Below are 26,848 nucleotides of genomic sequence, written 5' to 3'. Positions count from 1 at the left end.
TAATTTTTATCATAGGTATATTTCAACGATGAGAGACGGCATCTAAAACAAAAATACAGAAAATCACATTGTATGATTTTTAAGTAATTAATTTGCATTTTATTGCATGACATAAGTATTTGATCACCTACCAACCAGTAAGAATTCCGGCTCTCACAGACCTGTTAGTTTTTCTTTAATAAGCTCCCCTGTTCTCCACTCATTACCTGTATTAAAGACACCTATCCACACACTCAATCAAACAGACTCCAACCTCTCCACAATGGCCAAGACCAGAGAGCTGCGTAAGGACATCAGGGATAAAATTGTAGACCTGCACAAGGCTGGGATGGGCTACAGGACAATAGGCAAGCAGCTTGGTGAGTAGGCAACAACTGGTGGCGCAATTATTAGAAAATGGAAGAAGTTCAAGATGACGGCCAATCACCCTCTGTCTGGGCCTCCATGCAAGATCTCACCATGTGGGGCATCAATGGTCATGAGGAAGGTGAGGGATCAGCCCAGAACTACACGGCAGGACCTGGTCAATGACCTGAAGAGAGCTGGGACCACACTCTCAAAGAAAACCATTAGTAACACACTATGCCATCATGGATTAAAATCCGGCAGCGCACGCAAGGTCCCCAGCTCAAGCCAGCGCATGTCCAGGCCCGTCTGAAGTTTGCCAATGACCATCTGGATGATCCAGAGGAGGAATGGGAGAAGGTCATGTGGTCTGATGAGACAAAAATAGAGCTTTTTGGTCTAAACTCCACTTGCCGTGTTTGGTGGAAGAAGAAGGATGAGTACAACCCCAAGAACACCATCCCAACCGTGAAGCATGGAGGTGGAAACATCATTCTTTGGGGATGCTTTTCTGCAAAGGGGACAGGATGACTGCACCGTATTGAGGGGAGGATGGATGGGGCCATGTATCGCGAGATCTTGGTCAACAACCTCCTTCCTTCAGTAAAAGCATTGAAGATGGGTCGTGGCTGGGTCTTCCAGCATGACAACGACCCGAAACAAACAGCCAGGGCAACTAAGGCGTGGCTCCGTAAGAAGCATCTCAAGATCCTGGAGTGGCCTAGCTAGTCTCCAGACCTGAACCCAATAGAACATCTTTGGAGGGAGCTGAACGTCTGTATTGCCCAGCGACAGCCCCGAAACCTGAAGGATCTGGAGAAGGTCTGTATGGAGAAGGTCTGTATCCCTGCTGCAGTGTGTGCAAACCTGGTCAAGAACTACAGGAAACGTATGATCTCTGTAATTGCAAACAAAGTTTTCTGTACCAAATATTAAGTTCTGCTTTTCTGATGTATCAAATATTTATGTCATGCAATAAAATGCAAATTAATTACTTACAAATCATACAATGTGATTTTCTGGATTTTTGTTTTAGATTCCATCTCTCACAGTTTAAGTGTACCTATGATAAAAATTACAGATCTCTACATGCTTTGTAAGTAGAAAAACCTGCAAAATCAGCAGTGTATCAAATACTTGTTCTCCCCACTGTATTCCGAGCCATATCCCTGTCATGCTTAGAGAAAATCTTGTATCAAGGGTTATTGAAGTGTTGTGGTTGCAGTTTTACTTGGCACATCTAAATCCTTTTCTTTTGGGGTGTTGCTATAGGCCACCAAGTGCTGACAGTCAGTATCTCAATAATATGTGTGAAATGCTTGATAGTGTATGTGATGTGAACAGAGAGGTCTACTTTCTTGGGGACCTGAATATTGACTGGTTTTCATCAAGCTGTCCGCTCAAGAGGAAGCTTCTCACTGTAACCAGTGCCTGTAATCTGGTTCAGGTTATTAATCAACCTACCAGGGTGTTTACAAACACTACAAGAACAACATCATCCACATGTATCGATCACATTTTTACTAACGCTGTAGAACTTTGTTCTAACAGTGAGCAATTGTATTCATGCATAAAAAACTAATAATGAAAGAAAAGTATTGCAAGTTAGAATTTTGTAAAGTTATTGTGGGAGAGGTGAAAAAATGATTGTTATCGATCAATAATGACAGACCTCCTGGCATTGACAACTTAGATGGAAAGCTACTGAGGATGGTAGCTGACTCTGTAGACACTCATGTCTGTCATAACTTTAATCTGAGCCTAGAGGAAAGTCTTTGTCCTCAGGCCTGGAGGGAAGCTAAAGTAATTCCGCTACCCAAGAGTGGTAAAGCGGCCTTTACTGGTTCTTTTTAGCAACCTGTTGGAAAAAATTGTGTTTGACCAAATACAATGCTATTTCTCTGTAAACAAATTAACCACAGACTTTCAGCATGCTTATAGAGAAGGGCACTCAACATGTACTGCACTGACACAAATTACTGATGATTTCGTGAAAGAAATTGACAGTAAGAAGATTGTGGGAGCTGTACTGTTAGATATCAGTGCAGCCTTTGATATTATTGACCATAACCTGTTGTTGAAAAAACATATGTGTTAGCGTGGATTCAGAGCTATGTGTCTAATAGAACGCAGAGGGTTTTATTTAATGGAAGCTTCTCTAATATCAAACATGTAAAGTGTGGTGTACTGCAGGGCAGCTCTCTAGGCCCTCTACTCTTTTCTATTTTTACCAATGACCTGCCACTGGCATTAAACAAAGCATGTGTGTCCTTCTGATGATTCAACCATATACGCATCAGCAACCACAGCTAATGAGATAAGTGGAACCCTTTACTAAGAGTTGCAGTCTGTTTTGGAATGGGTGCCCAGTAATACACTGGACCTGAATATCTCTTTAACTAAGAGCATTGTATTTGTTACGAATCATTCCTTAAAACCTGTTTGGGAAAGGCGTGCCGCTAGCGGGACACCTCAACAACATTCGGTGAAATGGCAGAGCGCCAAATTCAAATTAAATGACTAATAATATAACATTTTCATGAAATCACAAGTGCAATACATCAAAATAAAGCTTAACTTATTGTTAATACAGCCACCGTTTCAGATTTCAAAAAGGCTTTACGGTGAAAGCAAACCATGCTATTATCTGAGGACAGCGGCCAGCACACAAATGCATAACAAATCATTTTCAACCAAGGAGATGTGACATGAAAGTCAGAAATAGCGATATAATATATGCCTTACATTTGAAGATCTTCTTCTGTTGGCACTCCAAAAGGTCCCAGTTACATTACAAATGTTCCTTTTGTTCGACAATGTCCTTCTTTATATCCATAAATCTCAGTTTAGCTGGTGCGCTTCAGTCAATAATCCACTCCCTCCAATCCAGTTTCCCTCCATCTAAATGCATACAAAATGAATCCCAAACGTTACTAATAAACCTTTCCAAACAAGTCAAACAACGTTTCTAATCAAACCTTCGTTATCCTAATACGCAAATAAACAAAAAAAATTAAGACGGAGAATAGTATGTTCATTACCGGAGATAAATAAGATAGAACGCGCTTTCCTCCACGCGCTTGGAAACACTACAGCCAAAATCGGAGCCACCTAGAAAAACTACAATTTCAGCCTGAAACTCTTTCTAAAGACTGTTGACATCTAGTGGAAGCCCTAGGAACTGCGATTTGGGAGGACTTGGGCTTATAATTATAGTACTAACCATTGAAAACAGTGGTAAGGTGAATTTTTTTTGGGGTGGGGGGTGGTTTGTCCTCGGGGTTTCGCCTGCCATATCAGTTCTGTTATACTCACAGACATAATTTTAACAGTTTTAGAAACTTTAGGGTATTTGCAATCTAAATCTACCAATTATATGCATATCCTAGCTTCTGGGCCTGAGTGACAGGCAGTTTACTTTGGGCACGCTTTTCATCCGGACGTGAAAACACTGCCCCCTATCCCAAAGAAGTTTTAAGTGCTAGACCTCAGCTGAATCTGGTAATGAAGGGTGTGGCTCTTGAACAGGTTGAGGAGACTAAATTACTTGCTGTTAGATTGTAAACTGTTGTGGTCAAAACATATAGATTGAATGGTTGTGAAGATGAGAGGTCTGGCCGTAATAAAGAGATGCTCTGCTTTTTTGACACCACACTCCACAAAGCAAGTCCTGCAGGCTCTAGTTTAGTCTAATCTTGATTATTGTCCAGTGCTGCAAGGAAAGACCTAGTTAAGCTGCAGCTGGACCAGAACTGAGCGGCACATTTTGCTCTTAATTGTAATCAGAGGGCTGATATAAATATGATTCATGCCAGTCTCTCTTGGTTAAGAGTTGAGGAGAGACTGACTGCATGACTTCTTCTTTTTATAAAAAATATTCATGTGTTGGAAATCCCAAATTGTTTGCATAGTCAGGCTTACACACAGCTCTGACACACACACTTATCCCACCAGACATGCCACCAGGGGTCTTTTCACTGTACCCAAATCCAGAACAAATTCAAGAAAGTGTACAGTATTATATAGAGCCCTTATTGCATTGAACTTCCTTCCATCTCATATTGCTCAAATGAAAAGTAAACCTGGTTTAAAAAAACAGATAAAGCAACACTTCGTGGCACAACACCCACTTCGTGGCACAACACCTCTCCCCTATTGGACCTAGATAGTTTGTGTGTATACATTGATATGTAGGCTAAATCAAATCTTATTGGTCACATACACATGGTTAGTAGATGTTAATGCAAGTGTAGCGAAATGCATGTGCTTCTAGTTCCGACCGTGTATTCATATCTAACAAGTAATCTAACAATTTCACAACAACTGCGTTATACACAGTATTATATGTGTGCCTTAATTTTTTTAATGTAGTTCTGTCCTTGAGCTGTTCTTGTCTATTGATGTTCTCTATTATGTCATTGTCTGTTATATGTTTCATGTTTTGTTTGGAGCCCAGGAACAGTAGCTGCTGCTTTTGCAACAGCTAATGGGGATCCTAATAAAATAACAAAAATACCAAATACCTCTTTGTCTGGTATTCTCTCTGCCATTGGCGCTGCCATTTTTATGCTCTGGTGTGGACGGCGGAGTGAGGAGGTAGGCTTATGCCTCAGCCTGATTTTCGATCCTCTTGTCTAAAAACGTTTATTCTATCGCGATACAAGCAGCGAGCATTTCAAGGACAGCTGGAGCACAAATGATTGGTAGGGCTAAGCATGAATAGTCATTGAAAATGGTGAAAAACATCTTCTACTACATTGCCATTAAAGTTAGATGAGAAAATGATGGTTAATATAGCTATTATGTGATACATTTTAGTCCGCTTAATATTGTAGGGCAAAATATTGTGGTTGCGGATAACATTAATATTGTAGGGCAAAATATTGTGGTTGCGGATAACATTAATATTGTAGGGCAAAATATTGTGGTTGCGGATAACATTAATATTGTAAGACAAAATATTGTGGTTGCGGATAACATTAATATTGTAGGGCAAAATATTGTTGTTGCGGATAATATTAATATTGTAGTTCGTTTTCATACATTTAGAACCTATACCATTATTCAAATCGATACAAACATGAAATTATGTCTGATAGTACATTTGTTGTAAGTAACAAACATTACAAACCAGAAACATGGAGAAAAGACAGATATTGTACACTTCTCGCCAGCTGTTACTTCCGGCCCAAGGCTGTGTTACTTCCGGCCCAAGGCTGTGTTACTTCCGGCCCAAGGCTGTGTTACTTCCGGCCCAAGGCCGTGTTACTTCCGGCCCAAGGCCGTGTTACTTCCGGCCCAAGGCCGTGTTACGTCCGGCCCGAGGCCGTGTTACGTCCGGCCCGAGGCCGTGTTACTTCCGGCCCGAGGCCGTGTTACTTCCGGCCCGAGGCCGTGTTACTTCCGGCCCGAGGCCGTGTTACTTCCGGCCCGAGGCCGTGTTACTTCCGGCCCGAGGCCGTGTTACTTCCGGCCCGAGGCAGTGTATTTCCGGCCCGAGGCCGTGTTACTTCCGGCCCGAGGCCGTGTTACTTCCGGCCCGAGGCCGTGTTACTTCCGGCCCGAGGCTGTGTTACTTCCGGCCCGAGGCTGTGTTACTTCCGGCCCAAGGCTGTGTTACTTCCGGCCCAAGGCTGTGTTACTTCCGGCCCAAGGCTGTGTTACTTCCGGCCCAAGGCCGTGTTACTTCCTGCCCAAGGCTGTGTTACTTCCGGCCCAAGGCTGTGTTATTTCCGGCCCAAGGCTGTGTTACTCCCGCCCCGCTGGCAGGTACAAATATGATGTTGCGGTAGTTCTGTTTTTATCTATTGAATTGAAACTAATTTTACCCTAGAGCTGAAATTGCAGTTGCTAATGGTAGAGGACATATATGTTGTTTGTCTTGAAATATGGTATCTCTAGCCATCGGACCGCACAGCCGGATGTGGGAGGGAGTCAATGGTAGGTTGAAGCATGAGGACGTGCTTTTCCGTTTCGGAAGGGCGGTGTAGTGATCCTTGCTATCTGAGCCATGTTGCAATTCCCACCAAGTAGGTTAACCCTATTGGTGTGATGCTGTTCACACTCTGACCATTATTTGCGTTGTTTGTTTTTATGTTTTGTTTGGTCAGGGTGTGATATGAGTGGGCATTCTATGTTGCATGTCTAGTTTGTCTGTTTCTATGTGTTTTGGCCTGATATGGTTCTCAATTAGTGGCAGGTGTTTGTCGTCTCTGATTGGGAACCATATTTAGGTAGCCTGTTTTGTATTGTGGTTCGTGGGTTATTGTCTATGTGATGTTGCATGTTTGCACACAGTATTGATAGCGGTCACGTTCGTCTTATTATTTTGTTCATTTGTTTAGTGTTCGTCGTGTTCTTTCATCTACAAGAATGTATTCACACCACTCTGCGCTTTGGTCTCCTCACTACGACGATCGTGACAGAATAACCCACCAACAATGGACCAAGCAGAGTGGTAATGGCCAGCAGCAGCAGCGGCAAAGAACGCAGGACTCATGGACTTGGGAGGAGATTCTGGACGGCAAAGGACCCTGGGCACCGCCAGGGGAATATCGCCGCCCCAAAGCAGAGCTGGAGGCAGCGAAAGCAGAGAGGCGCCGGTATGAGGAGGTAGCACGGCAGCGTGGCTGGAAGCCGGAGAGGCAGCCCCAAAAATTTCTTGGGGGAGGCACACAGGGAGTGTGGCGAAGCCAGGTAGGAGACCTGCGCCAACTTCCTGTGCTTACCGGAGAGAGAGAGGGAGCGGGCAGGCACCGTGTTATGCGGTGGGGCATACAGTTTCCCCAGTGCGTGTGCATAGCCCGGTGCAGTACATTCCAGCTCCTCGTATCAGCCGGGCTAGAGTGGGCATTGAGCCAGGTGCCATGAAGCTGGCTTTATGCATCTGGTCTCCAGTGCGTCTCCTCGGGCCGGCGTACATGGCACCAGCCTTACGCATGGTGTCCCCGGTTCGCCAGCACAGCCCAGTGCGGCCAATTCCACCTCGCCGCACTGGTCGGGCTACGGGGAGCATACAACCAGGTAAGGTTGGGCAGGCTCGGTGCTCAAGAGCTCCAGTGCACCCACCCGGTCCGGTCTATCCGGTGCCATCTCCACGCAGCAGCCCTTCAGTGGCAGCCCCCCGCACCAGGCTTCCTGTGCGTCTCCAGAGCGCAGTACTCCCTGTTCCTGCTCCTCGCACTCACCCTGAGGTGCGTGTCCCCAGCCCGGAACCTCCAGTGCCGGCACCACGCACCAGGCCTATAGTGCACCTCGGCAGTCCAGTACGCCCTGTTCCTCCTCCCCGCACTTGCCCTGAGGTGCGTGTCCTCGGCCCAGTACCAGGCCTACAGTGCGCCTCGTCTGTCTTCAGGTGTAGAATGGTGCACTATAGGGGGAATGGTGCACTTTAGGTGATGGGCTGTACCTGTCCGTATGATACCTGGTGGATGGGACCATCAATGATGGGAACACTTGGTCATTCATTAGTCTCCATTTGAGAACTGGCAGATGCAACAGGATTTTTGGCAGGTTTGACAGATGTGTAATGCTGCAGAATCAGTGGTGAGCTCGACACAGGTGACTGGTGACACCTTAATTGGGGAGGGCAGAATCATAGCAATGGCAGCAACGGAATCAATGGATTGCTATGAAGTACATCAAATGCATGGTTTCCATGTGTTTGATACCATTCCATTCACTCCATTCCAGCCATTATTATTAGCCGATTTGGGGAGATTCTCAATTGGGAAAAGTCTGTCCTCTCCTCGACTCCTACGTCCTCCTCTCCTCCATAACCTGAAAACGTATAAATGGTCGCCATATGTAGGAGAGTGTCAATTTGCTAAACGGTGACTCCAGTCATCCAAGTTATAGACTGTTCTCTCTGCTACCTCACGGCAAACGGTACCGGAGCGCCAAGTCTATGACCAAAAGGCTCCTTAACAGCTTCTACTGCCAAGCCATAAGACTGCTGAGCAATTAATCAAATGGCCACCTGGACATTTACATTGACACCCCCTTTGTGTTCACACTGCTGCTACTCGCTGTTTATTTTCTACAGTTGAAGTCGGAAGTTTACATACACCTTAGCCAAATACATTTAAACTAAATTTTTCACAATTCCTGACATTTAATCCTAGTAAAATTCCTTGTCTTAGGTCAGTTAGAATCACCACTTTATTTTAAGAATGTGAAATGTCAGAATAATAGTAGAGATCATGATTTATTTCAGCTTTTATTTCTTTCATCACATTCCCAGTGGGTCAGAAGTTTACAAACACACAGTTAGTATTTGGTAGCATTGCCTTTAAATTGTTTAACTTGGGTCAAACGTTTCGGGTAGCCTTCCACAAGCTTCCCACAATAAGTTGGGTGCATTTTGGCTCATTCCTCCTGACAGAGCTGGTGTAACTGAGTCAGGTTTGTAGGCCTCCTTGCTCGCACACGCTTTGTGATGGCCACTCCAATATCTTGACTTTGTTGTCCTTAAGCCATTTTGCCACAACTTTGGAAGTATGCTATGGGGTCATTGTCTATTTGGAAGACCCATTTGCGACCAAGCTTTAACTTCCTGACCAATGTCTTGAGATGTATCCACATAATATATAGCTTCAATATATATTGAATATTTTTCCACATATTTTTCCTCACTCATGATGCCATCTATTTTGTGAGGAATATCAGTCCCTCCTGTAGCCATGACATCATTTTCTGGAATTTTCCAAGCTGTTTAACGGCACAGTCAACTTAGTGTATGTAAACTTCTGACCCACTGGAATTGTGATACAGTGAATTATAAGTGAAATAATCTGTCTGTAAACAGTTGTTGGAAAAATGACTTGTGTCATGCACAAAGTAGATGTCCTAACCGACTTGCCAAAACTACAGTTTGTTAACAAGAAATTTGTGGAGCGGTTGAAAAACGAGTTTTAATGACTCCAACCTAAGTGTATGTAAACTTCCGACTTCAGATGTATGCTTAGTCACTTTACAAATTACCTCAACTAACCTGTACTCCGCACATTGTCTCGATACCGGTACCCCCTGTATATAGCCTTGTTGTTGTTATGTCATTTTATGTCATGTTATGTCATTTTCTTGTGTTACTTTACTTTTTTTTTCACTTTAGTTTATTTTGTAAATAGTTTCTTAACTCTATTTCTTGAACTAAATTGTTGTTTAAGGGCTTGAAAGTAAGCATTTCACAGTGTATTCGGCTCATGTGACAAATAAAATAGTATTTTATTTGATGAAGGAAGGAAGGAAAGAGGAAGTAAGGAAACATCTCTAAGAGGAAGGAAGGAAGGGCATATATCTGCCTAGGGATGTCACGCCCTGTCCTTAGAGAGCCTTTTTATGTCTCTATTTGGCTTGGTCAGGGTGTGATTTGGGTGGGCATTCTATTTTCTGTTTTCTAGGTTTGTATATTTCTATGTTTGGCCGGGTATGGTTCTCAATCAGGGACAGCTGTCTATCGTTGTCTCTGATTGGGAATCATACTCTGGCAGCCTTTTTCCCTGTTGTGATTGTGGGAAGTTATCTTTGTTAGGGGCACTATAGCCCTTGTAAGCTTCACGGTCATTTTTGTTATTGCTTGTTTTGTTGGCGAAATTTGACTAAATAAAAGAAAATGTACGCTCACCAAGCTGCACATTGGTCTTCCTTTAACGACGGCCGTGACAGAACTTCCCACCACAAATGGACCAAGCAGCGTGGTAAGGAGGTGCAGCGTGTTCAGGAGGACTGGAGATGGGAGGACATCCTGGACGGCAAAGGATCCTGGACATGGGAGGAGATCCTGGCCGGAAGGGACCGCCTCCCATGGGAACAGGTGGAAGCAGCTAGGAAGGCGGAGGAAGCTAGAAAGGGGGCCCAGCGTTACGAGGGAACATGGCTAACATGGAAGCCCGAGAAGCAGCCTCCAAAAAATGTTTGGGGTGGCACACGAGGAGATTGGCTGAGTCAGGTTGGAGACCTGAGCCAACTCCTCGTGCTTACCGTTTGGAGAAGCGTGGTACTGGTCAGGCACCGTGTTATTTGGTGGAGCGCACAGTGTCTCCAGTGCGCGTTCACAGCCCGGTGCGCTACATCCCAGCTCCCCGCATCTGCTGGGCTAGGGTGAACATCCAGCCAGGACGGATGGTGCCGGCTCAGCCCGCCTGGTCTCCAGTGCTTCTCTTCGGCCCAGGATATGCGTCGGCTCTACGCACTGTCTCCGGTGCGTCTGCAAATCAAATCAAATAGATTTATATAGCCCTTCGTACATCAGCTGATATCTCATAGTGCTGTACAGAAACCCAGCCTAAAACCCCAAACAGCAAGCAATGCAGGTGTAGAAGCACGGTGGCTAGGAAAAACTCCCTAGAAAGGTCAAAACCTAGGAAGAAACCTAGAGAGGAACCAGGCTATGTGTGGTGGCCAGTCCTCTTCTGGCTGTGCTGGGTGGAGATTATAACAGACCATGGCTAAGATGTTCAAATTGGACTGGAGCAACAGCACGGCCAGGTGGACTGGGGACAGCAAGGAGTCATCATGTCAGGTAGTCCTGCGGCATGGTCCTAGGGCTCAGGTCCTCCGAGAGAGAGAAAGAAAGAGAGAAAGAAAGAGAGAATTAGAGAGAGCATACTTAAATTCACACAGGACACTGGATAGGACAGGAGAAGTACTCCAGATATAACTAACGGACCCTAGCCCCCGACACATAAACTACTGCAGCATAAATTCTGGAGGCTGAGACAGGAGGCGTCAGGAGACACTGTGGCCCCATCCGATGACACCCCCGGACAGAGCCAAACAGGAAGGATATAACCCCACCCACTTTGCCAAAGCACAGCCCCCACACCACTAGAGGGATATCTTCAACCACCAACTTACGATCTCCGCCACAGCACAACCCAAGGGGGGGCCCCAACCCAGACAGGAAGATCACATCAGTGACTCAACCCACTCAAGTGACGCACCCCTCCTAGGGACGGTATGAAAGAGCCCTAGTAAGCCAGTGACTCAGCCCCTGTAATAGGGTTAGAGGCAGAGAATCCCAGTGGAAAGAGGGGAACCGGCCAGGCAGAGACAGCAAGGGCGGTTCGTTGCTCCAGAGCCTTTCCGTTCACCTTCACACTCCTGGGCCAGACTACACTCAATCATATGACCCACTGAAGAGATGAGTCTTCAGTAAAGACTTAAAGGTTGAGACCGAGTTTTCGTCTCTCTCTCTGGGTAGGCAGACCATTCCATAAAAATAGAGCTCTACAGGAGAAAGCCCTGCCTCCAGCTGTTTGCTTAGAAATTCTAGGGACAATTAGGAGGCCTGCGTCTTGGGACCGTAGCGTACGTGTAGGTATGTACGGCAGGACCAAATCAGAGAGATAGGTAGGAGCAAGCCCATGTAATGCTTTGTCGGTTAGCAGTAAAACCTTAAAATCAGCCCTTTCCTTGACAGGAAGCCAGTGTAGGGAGGCTAGCACTGGAGTAATATGATCAAATTCTTTGGTTCTATTCAGGATTCTAGCAGCCGTATTTAGCACTAACTGAAGTTTATTTAGTGCTTTATCCGGGTAGCCGGAAAGTAGAGCATTGCAGTAGTCTAACCTAGAAGTGACAAAAGCATGGATTAATTTTTCTGCATCATTTTTGGACAGAAAGTTTCTGATTTTTGCAATGTTACGTAGATGGAAAAAAGCTGTCCTTGAAACAGTCTTGATATGTTCTTCAAAAGAGAGATCAGGGTCCAGAGTAACGCCGAGGTCTTTCCCAGTTTTATTTGAGATGACAGTACAACCATTAAGATTGATTGTCAGAATGCCATCCCTAAGAGGTAAAATGAATAGTGAAAACAATAGTGGTCCTAAAAACGGAACCTTGAGGAACACCGAGATTTACAGTGTGCACAGCCCAGTGTGTCCTGTGCCAGCGCCCCACATTTGCAGAGTAAAAGATAACCATCCAGCCTGGACGGGTTGTACAGGCTCAACGCTCGAGACCTCCAGTGCGCCTCCACGGCCCAGTGTATCCGTGCCTCCGCCAAGAATCGAGCCTTCAGTAAGTCTCCCCAGCCTGGAGAGTCCTGTGCCTGCTCCCAGAACCAGGACTCCTGTATGTCTCCCCAACCGGATGAGCCCTGTGGCAGCTCCACGCACCAAGCTGACCATACGTCTCCTCACTCCAGTGATGATCCATGGCAAGAAGCCTCCAGTGATGATCCATGGCACAAAGCCTCCAGTGATGATCCATGGCACGAAGCCTCCAGTGGCACGAAGCCTCCAACGACGGCCTCCAGTCCGGAGTCTCCAGCGACGGCCTCTAGTCCGGAGCCTCCAGTGACGGACCCCAGTCCGGAGCCCCCAGCGACGGTCCCCAGTCCGGGGCGCGCAACGAGGGTCCCCAGTCCGGGGCCCGCAACGAGAGTCCCCAGTCCGGGGCCAGCAGCGAGGGTTCCCAGTCTGGGGCCCACAACGAGGGTCCCCAGTCCGGGGCCCGCAGAGTGGGTCCCCGCACCAGAGGCGCCACCAAAGTGGGGTAAGCCAGAGGTGGAGCGGGGTCTACGTCCCGCACCAAATCCGCCACCGCTGATAGATGCCCACATGGACCCTCCCCTATAAGTTCAGGTTTTGCGGCCGGAGACCGCACCTTTGGGGGGGGGTACCTTGGTCTTCCTTTAATGACGGCCGTGACAAGGGCAGCCTCAAATCTCAAAATTATAAGGTTATCATGGGGGTAGTGTAATCCGATCCTAGATCTGGTTATTGGTCATCTCGGTTAACCCTGAACGGAAATCTCACATTATTTATACCATTTATGTTAGTATGTCCATGAAAGATTATGTTATCGGCAAGTTCTTCCTTAAATACCAAGCCTGATTGTACCTTCATTAATATTAACAATATTTTCTTCTTATGTGGCTCCGTAGCTCCATATTCTTAACTTTGATTTCTCCTCTGGCTGGGTAATTACTGTGGAATTGCAATCAGCTGTCAGCAGAGAAAGCGCAGAGGTAGGGCCTCCATTGTTAGCACCATGAGTTGGCATGGAGATTAACCAGCGACGGTATACAGAGACACCCCTTCGCACTTCACCCTAATATCATGGATCATACTGTATCGCACTGTACTGTTCCATCTGTAACATTTGGTCAGAAACTCCCATTGCATCCTCAGTCAAGACCGATGTCAATGACATTGAACAACGGCCTGTCATTATTTAGTCTTATTCAATCAGTAATTCCTTTCCCTCTGAAATACAAATATGGCAAGGGGAACAGGGACCTTGAATGAATTACCGGCAGTGGAACCGCTTTAGAACATTCCCCCTGCGCGGTACAGTGCTAAGGCTGATGTGTGTGTATGTGTGTGTGTGTGGCTAAAATGTTATTTTCCAGTTGTGTGACACAGAAGGTAGAGTTATAATAATTAATTCTTTTGAGTGTGTTTTGGAGACATCGAGGTCACCCTTGATTTCATTACAGTTAGTAAAACATTTAATATGTTATTTAAAAGCTCCTTATAAATGTTCTGGGATTCTCTACATTTAGATCTTCTTAGAGAAATCAGGCCCTGTCTTAGAGTAGGAATGCTGACCTCAGGTCCCTCCTGTCCATGTAGTCATATTCATTAGGTTCTAAAAGGCAAAACTGATCGTAGATTTCACTCTTACTCTAAGACACTTAATGAATACAGACCCGGCCCTAGACCAAATGCACCATACTCTTGCCACTCAAATATTGCACCAGTGGACCTGAATATAAACTATATAAACTCTAGACAATCAGACTCAAACCCCTGAAGTTCATTCAAGCACTTTGGTCAATGGAGTGAGACATACATCGACCCAGGTTCTGAAATTAAGTTAATCAGTCTTTCGGGTGAGAGAGCACATTCACACAGTCATTTCTCACCCATTGATTGAGAGCTTTCATCATAGACCTCTGAGTTGGCCTTTTAAACTGCTGTTTAAGCCAAACCTTGCGATCCAGTTTGTGCATCTCACTGCGCTGTGATCGATTCCACTGTGATTCGTTTGAGGCAACACTCTGGATTTCAATGGCGCTGTTCACATTCTCAGTATTGTTTTAATATAAAAACTCCAATACAGTAGCAGAGATACATTAAACTACACCATTTTATTTTTAATTATTCCCAAATTGAGTACAATTGCAATTCCCTTTCCCCTTATTAATTATTTATCACATTTTTCCTTGTTGCCATGGCAAAGCGATGGAAAAAAAACAAAAGAGGTCTTCGCGGTTGTCTTGGATACCAGCATTTCCCCCTGTAAAGTAATGATAGGAGGAGAGGAACCTGTGGAAGCGCTGGCAGGGTTATTTTTAGGTGTGATGCGAGTGTGTGTCTGTGTTTCTGTCAGAGTACGTGTGTGTCAGAGGGTCTGTGTGTGTGTAAGTCTTGGTATCACAGCTCTACGGTGGAAACTGCCTGGTGGGGGTAGACATAACACCTGTGTGCCAGTGACAGACATTAAGAAAGTAGGGGCTGGCTCCTGGCCAATATGTGTTGGTTGATAAAACTGCAATGGATCCAAGACAGGTTGGGTTGGCCTTGGTGGGGTAGTTCAAATTGCATTTCCACCTGCTCCAGAAATGAGAAAGGATGTCATGTTTCTAGGTAGCCAATGTGTGACTGCAGCTGCCTTTGCTAATGTTGCTAGCTAGCAAGATGTTGAATAATTTCATTAACCATCACCATGTTGTAACTAAAATGACCCCATACTCCTGCCAGTGCCAGCCAGACTCACGTTAGCTAGCTAGCGTAATTGCTAGCATAAAAGGTTACCTAGCCTAATTCCTACCTTGCTTGCCATGGTATTGGCTATTAGCTAGCTAGCTAACCAAGCAAACCAGATGACAGGTGTGCTATGATGTAGCTAGCTAGCTAGCTTTCACTACAACCTGGCCAGCTAAAATTCCTGCTAGCACACATTAGCTAACTAGCTAGCTAGCTTGTTTCAACTCTGATTTGCTAGCTAACTTTGGGTAACTAGCATTCGTGGGCTGACTGTTCTCCTAAAAGTTTTTTGTGTAGTGCAAAAATAAAGGAGTGATCCAGCTATGGTGGTAATTCGTGTCATGACTGACTACTGCATTACTGCTTGTCCATGTGCTAGCTAACAGCAACAAGCCCAGACGAGCTAGCTAAATGTTGTGTCAGCATCCAGCAGCTTGGTGGTTGCACAGTAACGGTGTCACCATCCCAAATTTGAAATGAGCTGGCACCAGTTGTGAAACTGGGCTCCGCTGGCCCGTGTTTCCCTTGCCCCAGCTCGAATTTGGCCCTATTTTGGCCCTAATTTTAAGTGACAGTGGAAACTGGGCTTTAGTTTAAGTAACCCTATTAAAAATATATTTCAGAGACATGTAAAGGACTGTTTGGCAATGTATAAATGCTACCCCCAGTGTTTCTCACTCCTCTTCTCTCTGAGATTGTGTTGACTAATGCTGTTGTCATCCGTCCCTCTTTTTGTGTGGCCCAGTGTCAGTGTTTCTCTCCACCACACCTCGGCTCTTGTCTTAATTGGTTGGCTGGGCTGAGAGATGATGATTGTAGGCCTGCGCTGTGAGCATGATGTCATAGCAGCTCTGGTATACACTGAGTGTACAAAACATTAGGAACATCTGCTCTTTCCATGACATAGACTGACAAGGTGAATCCCGGTGAAAGTTATAATCCGTTATTGATGTCACCTGTTAAATCCTCTTCAATCAGTGTACATGAAGAGGAGGAGACAGTTTAAAGAATAATTGTGAAGCCTTGAGACAATTGAGACATGGGTTGTGTATGTGTGCCATTCAGAGGGTGAATGGGCAAGACAAAAGATTTAAGGCCTTTGAACTGGATATAGTATTAGGTGCTATGCACACTGGTTTGAGTGTGTCAAGAACTGTAACACTGCTGGGTTTTTCACACTCAACAGTTTCCAATGTGTTTTAATAATGGTCTACCACCCAAAAGACATCCAACCAATTTGACACAACTGTGGGATGCATTGGAGTCAACATGGGCCAGCATCCCTGTGGAATGCTTTTGACACCTTGAAGAGTCCATGCCCTGACAAATTTAGGCTGTTCTGAGGGAAAAAGTGGTCACAAATCAATATTAGGAAGGTGTTCCTAATGTTTTGTATCCTCAGTGTCGATGTGCCCTCGGCTCAGTGGGACAGAGAACATATGTATGTGTGTATGTGTGTGTGTGTGTGGGTGAGTGAGTGAGTGAGTGGGGCAAGAGGACACCTCAAGACAAAGAAGTTTAAATACCAAATAACAAAGACCTAGCAGGAACATTGTGTTTTATGTGAACGCTACAAACCCTGGTCTCTGTTGTAGAATCTAATGCTACTATTGTACGTTTATGAACCCACCCTTATTATTCAGTTTGGAATGCCTGATTGCACTTTCATCCATTTTCATAATAGGCTAAGAAAACAATATCATTTGATTTTTCCCCTGCACAAAAAATGCTTTGAAAAAAAGAGAGAAAGGAGAGAGGGAGTGTCACGTCCGCTCCCCCTCTCTTGCGCTCGAGGTCGCCAGGCTGCTCCTTACACACACCTGTCACCATCGTTACGCGCACCAGCGCTTCGTCGGACTCACTTGGACTCCATCACATCATTGATTGCCTCCCCTATGTCTATCACTTCCTCAGTTTTATTCCTGTGTCTGCATTGATGTTGTTTTGTTTCACTTTTTCCACACACTGTTCTTGTTTAGTTTCATGTCTATTTATTATTAAATCCTCACCCTGTACTTGCTTCCCATCTCCCAGCGTCTGTAGTTAGGAAATCGTTTCAGGGACAATGATGTAAAACAGAATGCCAAATCTACACTGGAGATACTTACCGAGAAGACATTGACTGTTTCTGAGTGGCCGAGTTACAGTTTTGACTTAAATCTGCTTGTATTGTACAATCCAGGTGTGCAAAGCTCTTAGAGACTGCCCTAGTCTACAGAAATATTTTATTTGCTCAGATAAAACCAAATGCCTCCAAACTCATTGGACGGCACTTCATCATGCAACAAGACAATGACCCTAAACATACTGCTAGAGCAAATAAGGGGTTTTTGATGGCAAAAAAGTGGAAAATCCTTGACTGGACGAGTCAATCACTGGATCTGAATCCAATTGAACATGCATTTTACATGCTGAAGAGGAGACTGAAGGCAATAAGTCCTCGAAACAAGCAGGAACTGAAGATGGCTGCAGTACAGGCCTGGCAGAGCATCACCAGGGAAGATACCCAGCGTCTGGTGATGTCGATGCATCGCAGACTTCAAGCGGTCATTGCATGCAAAGGATATGCGACCAAATATTAACAATGATTACTTTATTCTACATTATGTTAAACTGTCCAATGTTTTTTTATGCCCGACTATGTACAAAAGCTTCTATAATTTCCAAACGGTTCATCTGATATGCATGTGTATGAAAATACCCTCAAGTTAAAGCTGACAGTCTGCACTTCACCCTCATTGTCATTGTATCCTTTCAAACTCAAAGTGCTAGAGTACAGAACCAAAATAACAAAAAATTGTCACTGTCCAACAAATGATGGTGCTCACTGTATATTGGGCAGCAGCCTCTAAGGTGCAGGGTTACATAACCGGATGGAAGCTGCCTAGTGATGGCAATTAAACATTCTGATGGCCTTGAGATAGAAGCTGTTTTTCAGTCTCTCGGTCCCAGCTTTGATGCACCTGTACTGACCTCACCTTCTGGATTATAGTGGGGTGAATAGGCAGTGGCTCAGGAGGTTGTTGTCCTTGATGATCTTCCTGTGACATCGGGTGCTGTAGGTGTCATGGAGGGCAGGTAGTTTGCCCCTGATGATGCGTTGGGCAGACAGCACCACCCTCTGGAGAGACCTGCGGTTGCGGGCGGTGCAGTTGGTGATACAGCCCGACAGGATGCCCTCAATTGTGCATCTGTAAAGGTTTGTGAGGGTTTTAGGTGCTAAGTCACATTTCTTCAGCCTCCTGAGATTGAAGAGGCACTGTTGCACCTTCTTCACCACACTGTATGTGTGGGTGAACCATTTCAGATCATCAGTGATGTGTACGCCGAGGAACTTGAGCTTTCCACTTACTCCAATGCGGTTCCGTCGATGTGGATAGGAGTATGCTCCTTCTGCTGTTTCCTGAAGTCCACGATCAGCTCCTTTGTTTTGTCGACATTGAGTGAGAGGTGATTTTCCTGGCACCACACTCCCAGGGCCCTCACCTCCTTTCTGTAGGCTGTCTCGTAATTGTTGGTAATCAGGCCCACATGAGGAGGATCAGCGAAGTGGAGGTGTTGTTTCCCACCTTCACCACCTGGGGGGGGGGCCATCATGAAGTCCAGGACCCAGTTACGCAGGGCGGGGTTCAGACCCAGTAACCCGAGCTTAATGATGAGCTTGGAGGGTACTATGGTGTTGAATGATGAGCTATAGTCAATGAACAGCATTCTTACAAAGGTATTCCTCTTGTCCAGATGGGTTAGGGCAGTGTGCAGTGTGATGGCGATTGCATCGTCTGTGGATCTATTGGGAGTGGTAAGCAAATTGAAGTGGGTCTAGGGTGTCAGGTAAGGTAGAGATGATGTGATCCTTAACTAGCCTCTCAAAGAACTTCATGATGTCGGAAGGGAGCACTATGGGGTGATAGTCATTTAGTTCAGCTACCTTTGCTTTCTTGGGTACAGGAACAATGGTGGACATCTTGAAGCAAGTGTGGACAGTAGACTGGAATAGGGAGAGATTTAATATGTCTGTAAACACCCTCTCTCCCCTCCCTCCATCAACCTAGCTTATGCATGGCTAAGGCACCCTGCAATCTGCTTGATTCCTTAGCTGCCACGCCCTGGAGCTTTGCTATCCGACCTGAGCCCAACAGGCCCCGACATTATACATTGGGTTAGTGCCGGGCAGTGCCTTTTTTTTCATCAATAACTAGGATATGGAAGGGCTTGGGTATCACTAAATTGGCAACTAACATTTTGAAGCTGAGACATTGGCTCAGTACAGTCATATAAGATCATAACATGGTGTCAGTAGTGCTTCAACCTCATCAAATATGACAGAAAATAATCATGTTCCTTGAATTTTGTTGTAGTTTAGAGTGACGATAAGTAGCAGCTAACTGCTCTCTCATGTCTCTTCATTAAGCAGAGCAGCCCAAGCGGAGCCGTTGCTAAGGATACTCACAGACTCAGAGCCGCCATGAGCGGAGCTCATGCAGAGCAGGCTGTGCGCAGGGAGCGAGTGACAGACAGAGAGGAGCAGCTAATGGATTTACTAACGGAGAAAGTTATTCGGACAGACCTGGGCCGGGCCTGAGTAGGATGTAGGCTTAAAATGAATGCCTTGCAGGGCTCTACCATATGCGCCTGCTCCCAGCATACTTTCAACAAGCTCTGTAATTTGTCTGTGTGTTTGTGTATACAGTGTCTTCAGAAAGTATTCATACCCCTTGACTTATTCCACATTTTGATGTGTTACAGCTTGAATTCAAAATGGAAAATATCAAGTATTTCATACCCCTGAGGTAATACATGTTATAATCACAGCTGTGAGTCTTTTTAGGGAAGTCTCTAAGAGCTTTGCACACCTGGATTGTACAATACAAGCAGATTTAAGTCAAAACTGTAACTCGGCCACTCAGAAACATTCAATGTCTTCTCGGTAAGTAACTCCACTGTAGATTTGGCCTTCTGTTTTACATCATTGTCCTGCTGAAAGGTGAATTAATCTCCCAGTGTCTGGCGTAAAGCAGACATAACCAGGTTTTCCTTTAGAATTGTACAAGTGCTTAGTTTCGTTACGTTTCTTTTTTATCCTGAAAAACTCCCCAGTCCATAACGACTACAAGTATACCCATAACATGATGCAGCCAGCACTATATGCTTGAAAATATGGAGAGTTGTACTCAGTCATGTGTTGTATTGGATTTACCCCAAACATAACACTGTATTCAGGACAAAAAGTGAATTGCTTTGACACATTTTTTGCAGTATTACTTTAGTGCCTTGTTGCAAAAAGGATGCATGTTTTGGAATATTTTCTTTCTGTACAGGCTTCCTTCTTTTCACTCTGCCAACTAGGTTAGTATTGTGGAGAACTACAATTTTGTTGGTCCATCCTCAGTTTTCTCCTATCACAGTCATTAAACTCTATAACTGTTTTAAAAGCACCGTTGGTCTCATGGTGAAATCCCTGAGCGGTTTCCTTCATCTCTGGCAACTGAGTTAGGAAGGAGGCCTGTATCTTTGTAGTGACTGTGTGTAATGATACACCATTCAAAGTTTAATTAATAACTTCACCATGCTCTAAGGGATATTCAATGTCTGCTTTTTGGTAATATGGCAGACACTTTTACCCATTTACAGGAAGGGGTGTGGGGGCGTAGGAGACTGGGCATGTGTGGGCATGGAAACTATATTTGGACTGGGTGGGCACTGGGCACACATAGCATGAGTGAGAGAATCTCCCTCAGTCTCCCTCCCCCTTGTGAGCTCCCACCCTCACTTCCTTCCTTCCCTCTTTCCCTCCCTCCCTCTTCCCCTCCCTCCCTCCCCCCCTCTTTTCACCTCTTGTTTGGTGTTTTTGGGGTATATTGTATTGATAACTGGTCAATAACTGGTCAAAAATATGTACTTCTCCTTCTTTCCTCCCCTCACATTCTCTCCAGTTGACCTAACAAGATTCGGAGAAGAGGATTTGGGAGTACCAGATTTCCAAAATGCCTGTGGCATCAGCCAACTCAGAGTCTGGTAAGTGGCTTGGCCTCATCGTGACAGAGAGCGAGAGAGAGACAGAGAGAGGGGTGAGAAAGGTATGTGTGTGTACGTGTGTGGCTCCACGCTTAAGCGACATAAGTGGTCACTTAGGGACTCCTTTTTTTATGAACTTAGTCGGGGTCTCAGCTTACTGTTGAGAGTTAGAATAGTAGAATAAGTTGCAAGTTGCAATGTGAAATTTGGTTGTGCATCATCAGTTTGTCTCTTGTTCTGACAGTCAATTAGCCATTACATTACAGCAAAATAAACATTGATTGATAAGTTAGTCCATTGATTTTGTTAGTAACTTTCACTCAGATATCATTAACATGGCATAAGTCTTGGCAAAATGTCTAGAATTGCAGGAAAACAACTTAAAAATGAAACATTTTCTCTCTGACGTCAAGAGGGGGGCCACTAAAATATTTTCGCTCCGAGGTGGGGGGGCCATCCAACCAAATCTTGCTTAGGGCCCCCAAAAGGCTAGGGCTGGCCCTGTGTGTGCGTGGGTGTGTGTGCGTGTGTGTGTGTGTGTGTGTATTTGAGAGAGAGAGAAAGTGTGAGAGGTAGAGGTCCAAGGTGTTAACTGTAGACAGGTTTTAACCTTTGGGGAGGTGAGAGAAAGAGAGAAGGTGTTAGAGAGAAAGGGGGTTGTTTTAACCTTCTTCTCTGATGAATGAGGCTGGAAGAGTGACCTGTACTCCAGCATATTTCCACATAACAGAGAGAAACACAGCTAAAATGAAAGGGAGCGGGATGGAGGGAACCATAGAAGACAGTGACAGAGGGATAAAGAGAGATAAAACATTAAAATGGGAGAGTGAGGGATGGAGAGAGAGAGAGAGAGAGGATCAGGGAGGGACAGTTTATCACACGGGGCCCTGCAAGTCTCCACTCTACTAATGTGACTTAATGATGTGTCTATTGGAGCAGTAAAGTCAAACTCAGACTTATCAATCTGGCTGGCTGGAAGGATCTGTCTGTTATCAGCCCTCATTGCCCTCCAATGGAGGGACACTGCCCTTGGTGCGTGCCCTTCAGGCAAGGCTTCTCTAGTGGGTGGATCGTTCCACAAAATGAATGCCCCTTTTGAATTTTAACTAAAGATTGTGTACCAATAGTGTATTTTAAAAGCCTTTTATATAAAATTAAGTGCCCTTTAATATAGACCACATGGAGAATTCAATTAATATCTTAATATGATTAAAGACTTGCTAAAGTGCCACATTTCAGCATTCTGCAAAATCCAAGATTTCTTCAAGTTGTCACCATAATTGTAAAGCCATAGTTATTTTGTTGCTTTGATAAAGTCCTTTCTGAAGATTATAATTTATTTAATGTGATTAGTGTTTCACATACAGTGGGGCAAAAAAGTATTTAGTCAGCCACCAATTGTGCAAGTTCTCCCACTTAAAAAGATGAGAGAGACCTATAATTTTCATCATAGGTACACTTCAACTATGACAGACAAAATTAGATTTTTTTTTGTTGCAGAAAATCACATTGTAGGATTTTTAATGAATTTATTTGCAAATTATGGTGGAAAATAAGTATTTGGTCAATAACAAAAGTTTATCTCAATACTATTATATACCCTTTGTTGGCAATGACAGAGGTCAAATGTTTTCTGTAAGTCTTCACAAGGTTTTCACACACTGTTGCTGGTATTTTGGCCCATTCCTCCATGCAGATCTCCTCTAGAGGAGTGATATTTTGGGGCTGTTGCTGGGCAACATGGACTTTCAACTCCCTCCAAAGATTTTCTATAGGGTTGAGATCTGGAGACTGGCTAGGCCACTCCAGGAACTTGAAATGCTTCTTACAAAGCCACTCCTTCGTTGCCCGGGCGGTGTGTTTGGGATCATTGTCATGCTGAAAGACCCAGCCACGTTTCATCTTCAATGCCCTTGCTGATGGAAGGAGGTTTTCACTCAAAATCTCACAATACATGGCCCCATTCATTCTTTCCTTTACATGGATCAGTCGTCCTGGTCCCTTTGCAGAAAAACAGCCCCAAACCATGGTGTTTCCACCCCCATGCTTCACAGTAGGTATGATGTTCTTTGGATGCAACTCAGCATTCTTTGTCATCCAAACACGACGAGTTGAGTTTTTACCAAAAAGTTCTATTTTGGTTTCATCTGACCATATGACATTCTCCCAATCTTCTCCTGGATCATCCAAATGCTCTCTAGAAAACTTCAGACGGGCCTGGACATGTACTGGCTTAAGCAGGGGGACACGTCTGGCACTGCAGGATTTGAGTCCCTGGCGGCGTAGTATATTACTGATGGTAGGCTTTCTTACTTTGGTCCAAGCTCTCTGCAGGTCATTCACTAGGTCCCCCCGTGTGGTTCTGGGATTTTTGCTCACCGTTCTTGTGATCATTTTGACCCCACGGGGTGAGATCTTGTGTGGATCCCCAGATCGAGGGAGATTATCAGTGGTCTTGTATGTCTTCCATTTCCTAATAATTGCTCCCACAGTTGATTTCTTCAAACCAAAATGCTTACCTATTGCAGATTCAGTCTTCCCAGCCTGGTGCAGGTTTACAATTTTGGTTCTGGTGTCCTTTGACAGCTCTTTGGTCTTGGCCATAGTGGAGTTTGGAGTGTGACTGTTTGAGGTTGTGGACAGGTATTTTATACTGATAACAAGTTCAAACAGGTGCCATTAATACAGGTAACGAGTGGAGGACAGAGGAGCCTCTTAAAGAAGAAGTTGCAGGTCTGTGAGAGCCAGAAATCTAGCTTGTTTGTAGGTGACCAAATACTTATTTTCCACCATAATTTGCAAATAAATGCATTAAAAATCCTTCAATGTGATTTTCTGGATTTTTTTCCCCTAATTTTGTCTGTCATAGTTGAAGTGTACCTATGATGAAATTTACAGGCCTCTCTCATCTTTTTAAGTGGGAGAACTTGCAGAATTGGTGGCTGACTAAATACTTTTTTGCCCCACTCTACATCTGCCCCTCATTTTAAGGTCAAACCTGATATGTGAACTAAATAGTCTAATCAGATTGTAAAAGCAGGTGAGCTGATTCTGCTCTTTTTGGCCATTTTCTGGTGTTTGTGGTGGAAAACTGAGTGGTTTGAGAATAACTCGCCAACCCTGTTACCCATACAGTGTATTCAGAAAGTATTCACACCCCCTTTTCCACATTTACACAGTCTGGGAGCAATTTGAGCAGAACCTAGCAGAGAGCTGAGTCACCCAACATTGCACTTAACTGCTAGGTATGAAGGAGGATCTTATGTAGGAACACAGCATGAAACATCACACAGGAAAGGACTAGAGGAGTCACGCCCCACTGAATCTGAGACATCTGTGTGTAACATCTCATTGAAATGCCCAGATTTACAGCCTATACAGCCTAGATTTAAAATGGAATAAATTGAGATCTTGTTCCACTGATCTCCACACAATACCCATAATGTTGAAGTGGAATTATTTTTTTAGAAATATTTATAAATGAATTAAAAATGAAAAGCTAAAATGTCTTGAGTCAATAAGTATTCAACTGTTATAGCAAGCCTAAATAAGCACAGTAAACATGTTCTTAACACGTCACATAATAAGTTGCATTGACTCACTCTGTGTGCAATAATAGTGTTAAACATGCTTTTTAAAAGACTACCCCATCTCTGTACCGCACACATACAATTATCTATAAGGTCCCTACTGTAAGTTGAGCAGTGAATTTCAAGCTTGGGTGTGTCAAGAGTGTGTCAAGAGCGGCAACACTGCTGGGTTTTTCACGCTCAACAGTTTCCTGTGTGTATCAACAATGGTCCACTACATGAAGGACATCCAGCAATCTTGGGAAGCAGTCTTTCAACACCTTGTAGAGTCCATGTCCTGATGAATTGAGGCTGTTCTGGGGATCAAAGGGGGTGTGACTCAATATTAGGGAGGTGTTATTAATGTTTTCTGCACTCAGTGTAAATTACAGAGTGAAAAGAAGGAAGCTTGTTCAGAATAAAAAATATTGTAATACTGCAAAAAATATGGAAAAGAAATGTACTTTTGTCCATAATAGAAAGCGTTATATTTGGGGCATATACAGCACAACTGAGTGCCACTCTTCATATTTTCAAGAATGGTGGTGGCTGCTTCATGTTATGCGTATACTTGTCATCGGCAAGGACTACAGGAGTTTTTTTTACGATAAAAATAAACGGAATAGAGCTAAGAACAGGCAAAATCTTAGAGGAAAATCTGGTTCAGTCTGCTTTCCTGGAGGTGAAATAAATTTTCCAATTGACACTGGGAGACAAATTCCCTTTTCAGCAGTACTATAACATAAAACACAAGGCCAAATATACAGTCGTGGCCAAAAGTTTGGAGAATGACAAATATTAATTTTCACAAAGTCTGCTGCCTCAGTTTGTATGATGGCAATTTGCATATACTCCAGAATGTTATGAAGAGTGATCAGATGAATTGCAATTAATTGCAAGTCCCTCTTTGCCATGCAAATGAACTGAATCCCCCAAAAACTGTTCCACGGCATTTCAGCCCTGCCACAAAATGACCAGCTGACATCATGTCAGTGATTCTCTCATTAACACAGGTGTGAGTGCTGATGAGGATAAGGCTGGAGATCACTATGTCATGATTGAGTTCAAATAACAGACTGGAAGCTTCAAAAGGAGGGTGGTGTTTAGAATCATTGTTCTTCCTCTGTCAATCATGGTTACCTGCAAGGAAACACGTGCCATCATGATTGCTTTGCACAAAAAGGGCTTCACAGGCAAGGACATTGCTGCCAGTAAGATTGCACCTAAATCAACCATTTATCGGATCATCAAGAACTTCAAGGAGAGCGGTTCAATTGTTATGAAGAAGGCTTCAGGGCACCCAAGAAAGTCCAGCAAGCGCCAGGACCGTCTCCTAAAGATGATTCAGCTGCGGGATCGGGCACCACCAGTACAGATCTTACTCTGGAATGGCAATAGGCAGGTGTGTGTGCATCTGCACGCACAGTGAGGCGAAGACTTTTGGAGGATGGCCTGGTGTCAAGAAGGGCAGCAAAAAAAAAAACTTATTACAAGGAAATACATCAGAGACAGACTGATATTCTGCAAAAGATACAGGGATTGGACTGCTGAGGACTGGGGTAAAGTCATTTTCTCTGATGAATCCCCTTTCCGATTGTTTGGGGCATCCGGAAAAAAGCTTGTCCGGAGAAGACAAGGTGAGCGCTACCATCAGTCTTGTGTCATGCCAAGAGTAAAGCATCCTGAGACCATTTATGTGTGGGGTAGGCTAGAAAGGTGCGAGGATGATCAGCTGTTCGTCCTATCTCCAATTAGCTCTTATTGCCCTGGCCACATCTGCTGTCCTTATGCCTCCTTGCAGCATGCCTAAGGCACGTTCACGCAGATGAGCAGGGACCCTGGCCATCTTTATTTTGGTGTTTATCAGAGTCAGTAGAAAGGCCTCTTTAGTGTCCTAAGTTTTCATAACTGTGACCTTAATTCCCTACCGTCTGTAAGCTGTTAGTGTCTTAACGACCGTTCCACAGGTGCGTGTTCATTAATTGTTTATGGTTCATTGAACAAGCATGGGAAACAGTGTTTAAACTCTTCACAATGAAGATCTGTGAAGTTATTTGGATTTTTACGAATTATCTTTGAAAGACAGGGTCCTGAAAAAGGGACGTTTCTTTTTTGCTGTGTTTACTTCCTATGTGTCAAAAAAATGAAACAAAAATGAATAAAAGCATAAACAAAAGATATACAAAAACTAGTTACCCCACC

General features: G+C 44.4%; 1 protein-coding gene across 2 annotated transcripts in view; it reads left to right on the top strand.

The window, feature by feature from the left end:
• Positions 1 to 26,848, top strand: part of LOC112224098 (MAGUK p55 subfamily member 2-like) — a 126,395-nt gene that overhangs the window by 25,814 nt on the left and 73,733 nt on the right. For both annotated transcript variants that reach the window (XM_042305916.1, XM_024387402.2), the window contains exon 2: positions 20,996 to 21,077. In XM_042305916.1, the coding sequence (XP_042161850.1) occupies positions 21,047 to 21,077 (31 nt within the window). In that variant the 5' untranslated portion in view covers positions 20,996 to 21,046. The remainder of the gene's footprint in view (positions 1 to 20,995; positions 21,078 to 26,848) is intronic.

This window comes from Oncorhynchus tshawytscha, linkage group LG25 (genome assembly GCF_018296145.1).
Source record: "Oncorhynchus tshawytscha isolate Ot180627B linkage group LG25, Otsh_v2.0, whole genome shotgun sequence".
In the NCBI taxonomy this organism is placed as follows: Eukaryota; Metazoa; Chordata; class Actinopteri; order Salmoniformes; family Salmonidae; genus Oncorhynchus; species Oncorhynchus tshawytscha.
This window is presented reverse-complemented; position numbering and strand designations above follow the sequence as displayed.